Source organism: Emiliania huxleyi (genome assembly GCF_000372725.1).
Source record: "Emiliania huxleyi CCMP1516 chromosome Unknown EMIHUscaffold_164, whole genome shotgun sequence".
NCBI classification, from domain to species: Eukaryota; Haptophyta; order Isochrysidales; family Noelaerhabdaceae; genus Emiliania; species Emiliania huxleyi.
The window spans coordinates 187,933-191,337 of NW_005200941.1; the positions used below are offsets into that span (position 1 = coordinate 187,933).

A 3,405-nucleotide genomic window follows, 5' to 3' on the forward strand; every position below is an offset into this window, starting at 1 on the left:
CATGACAAAAGAACCTTCATACAGGGGATGTTCTCAGCCTGACCAGAGCGGCGAGGGCGGGTGCGAGGGGGTGGCGGGCGCGAGGGCAGCGGCGCCAAGGGCGGCGGCGGGGGGGGGACGGAAAGATGGTGACGGCGGTGAGAAGGGGGGGGGGGGAGGGGGGGAGGGGGAGGGGGGCGGGGGGGGGAGGGTGGTGCGGGGTCCGCGTGTGTATCTCGACGTCTCGAGGTTGGGCGCGCGCCGAGAGGTAGGTGTTTTCATGCCGGTCCTTGGTGAGGATGAGGGTCGACTGGCGCCCGTCGGTGTCCACGTCGACGCGCTCGAGGAAGGCCTACCGCGTGGGCGGCGGCGGTAAGGGCGGCGGCGGTAAGGGCGGCGGCGGTAAGGGCGGTAGCAGGAAAGGGCGGCGGCGGTAAGGGGCGGCGGCGGTGAGGGCGGTAGCAGGGAAGGGCGGCGTGCTGCCCGCCGCCGGTGTGTGGCTCTTGCGCCCGCGGCTCTGTGCGGCGTCTGCTGGAGCTCCGTCGGCGGGGCTGGGCGCGCCTTCATGTCCTTTGTCTTGGGCGCTGCAAAGTGCGTGTCCAGGTCCTCTACGACCGTCATCTTTCCGACGGCGGACATGAGGGCGGTGGAGATGGCGAGCCGCTTCTCCTTCTTGTTCATCTTGAGCGCGTACCGCGCCTTGCCCACCCCCCGCGGACCAAACGACACACCGCCGCCGACGAGAAGCGGCGAGCGGGACGAGCCGCGGCGCGCGCGCCCCGTCCCTTTCTGCTGGTAGGGCTTCCGCCCGCCGCCCCGCACCTCCATGCGCGTCTTGGCCTTGGCGGTCCCGAGACGCATGTTGGCCTGCTCCGCCACAACCTTGCGGTGCACCAGATACGCGCCCGCCTGCGGCCAGAGGCGCCACGGCCGTCAGGGGCGCCACGGCCGCGGGCGGCGGGGAGGCGGCGGGAACGCGAAGGCGGCTGCGGAAGCGGGCAACCGCAGCCGTCAGAGCAGGGCGGTGAACATGAGGGGGGCAGGCGGCGCGCCTTGGCCACGCGAAGCTCCACCGCCTCCTCGCCCGCCGCCGCGCCGTCAAACTTGGCGACCGGCACAGCGGCCATCGCCGGAGCGCCGCCGCGAGCAAGCGCGGGAGCACGCGCCGCACCCGCGAGCGCCTCCGCGCCCGCGAAGAGCGCAGCAAGCAGGACTGATCTCATGCGTGAGGGAGAGGGACGAGGCGGAAGGGCAGCGAGAGGCCAGCTCGCCCTCAGCTCCAGCTCGAAAGAAGAATTCTATAAGCTAAGCCCCTCTCACAGCAGACTAGAGAGAGAGAGAGAGAGAGAGAGAGAGAGAGAGAGAGAGAGAGAGAGAGAGAGAGAGAGAGAGAGAGAAGACAGTGCTGCGGCGATGCCTCCGGCTGCTGCGGAGAGTGGCTTGCTGCTCGCTGCGATGGCGAAGAACTCGTCTCGTCACACGCCAAGGGCTTACTTATGCTCTGTCGAGACGTGAGGCGTATGCGCCCAGGAGGGGAGGGCGCATGCGTAACGACGCTGCTAGAGATGCCTTTCGGGGCCCAGAGATAAAACTTCTGATGCCATGCGTGACCTAGTAGTGTCCCCAGCTATGGGCGTGTCCACGTTGGAGCCATGACGCGGGCCCAGTACCACGATGAGGTGACTTGGACCACTAAGAATTGGCTGGGGCTGCAGAAGCAGCGTATCTCAGTCGTTCTTCACACGGCAATCGCAGAGCAGGTTGTGAATGAGCTTGCTTGCCTGTGGCGGGGGTGGGCGGGTGCACGGAGCTAAGTGCCTCGCCACTCTCGCAGCAGTCGCTTAGGCGGCTCCCGTGGTGTACCTGTGTTAGTGCCAGTGCGAGCCAGTCCCGTGCCCAGTGTTGTGCGAGGGAGCTACATTGTAAAACAGTAGGGGGAGGGCTCCCAGGGCTTCGAGGTTTTTCAGCCGTTTTTATCGTGCGCTGCTCACTCACTACGAGGCTGATCCGGGCGTAACGCCAGCACAGCGAGGCGCCCACGTAGCCGTCCGAAGTCGCGTCAGGTTCGCTCGACACGCTAGCGGAGCGGTTGGCGAGGCTAGTGGTGGCCATAGTCTGGTCCCCTAGGGGGTCGATGGGTCGGCCCGCGCCCTCCTTCCCAAGCCGCGCCGGCCGTCGCGCGCGCCGCTTCGGCGTCGGGCCCGAATCCAGAGCTGTGGCTAGGAGGGCGATGCGAGCCGAGCCATCGACCCACCTACCGTCTCGTACACCGCATGCCACGCACTTCTGCACGTCGCGACAGCCGCGTCGTGCAAATCCCACGTGACTTCACCCCATTGCGCGCGGCGCAGATAGCGAAAATGACCAACGCGCCCTCTTCTGCCTCTGACGACGACCGCGCGTGGCGCACCTCGGCTGCTCGCCGACGGTGAAGCAGAACAGCAACTCAGGCCGGTGGTACATCGAGTGCCTCTACCGCAAGTCGAAGACGCACGTCAAGATGTCGCTCAACAGCCTACGCTCCAGAGGTGGGTCGCCCGCTCCACGAACCCTCCCTACGGCGCGGCCCCCTTCGAGCCGCGAAACTTTGGCACGCAGGCCGCAGCGCTGGCGGCAGCTCCACGCTTCATAGAGTGGATCGTTGACGGCTTCGCCAACCTGGGCTCTGGCGGCAGCACCTCCACCCCGATGGACGCTGGACGCGCTGTCCTCTGGCGGTGTGTGTCGTAGGGTACTGCTATAACTGCTTCATGTACTTGCGCGCGTACGCACATGGGGCGCACGACGGATCATTCCGCGCCTGTGGGAGCGCTGGCCGTGCACGGCACATGGGGTCGGTGTGTGTGCGCTCGCGAGAGAGAGATGGGTGTGTGTGTCCTTGACACTCTCGCTCCGGGTGCCTCGAGCGAGAGAGGAGGGGGAGACGCCGCGCTGGGTATTAATCAGAGTGTTAGTCAAATAATCCTCGCACACCACGACTCGCGCATAAACCACGACTCGACCCACAGGGAGAGTGCGTGCGCTGCGACGGACCCAGCCGGCACCGGCAGTGCGGACACAGTGCGAGACTGCGAGTCGTGCGATGACTACCGACGCACAAGCACACCACGCGACGTAGCCACGATTTCACAACTTTGGGGGCAAAATCGGCTCTCTGGCGGCTATTCCTAGCCCACCAACTGCTGGGGGCTGCCCACCACATGCTAGGGGGGGGGGTCCGGCCCCCCCAAGAGGCTTCACCACATGCTAGGGGGGGGGTCCCGGCCCCCCCAGCACCTTCACCACATGCTGGGGGGGGGGGGGGGGGCCTTCAAAAAAAGGCCCCCCCCTCCCCTGAAACGAATTCCCCCGCCTCCCTGCAAAAAAGGCAAAAACCCCCCTCTGAAAAACCCTTTTTAAACCATACCCCCAAAAGGGGGCCCGGCT

The 3,405-nt window shown here is 66.4% G+C and overlaps 1 protein-coding gene across 1 annotated transcript in view; it reads right to left on the reverse strand.

The window, feature by feature from the left end:
* The window catches only part of EMIHUDRAFT_441818 (hypothetical protein), a 4,356-nt gene that overhangs the window by 602 nt on the left and 349 nt on the right, over positions 1–3,405 (reverse strand). The window contains exons 2-4 of the mRNA XM_005785090.1: positions 541–888; positions 236–331; positions 19–32 (exon numbers count right to left, since the gene is read on the reverse strand). Coding sequence (XP_005785147.1) covers positions 19–32; positions 236–331; positions 541–888 — 458 coding nt within the window. The remainder of the gene's footprint in view (positions 1–18; positions 33–235; positions 332–540; positions 889–3,405) is intronic.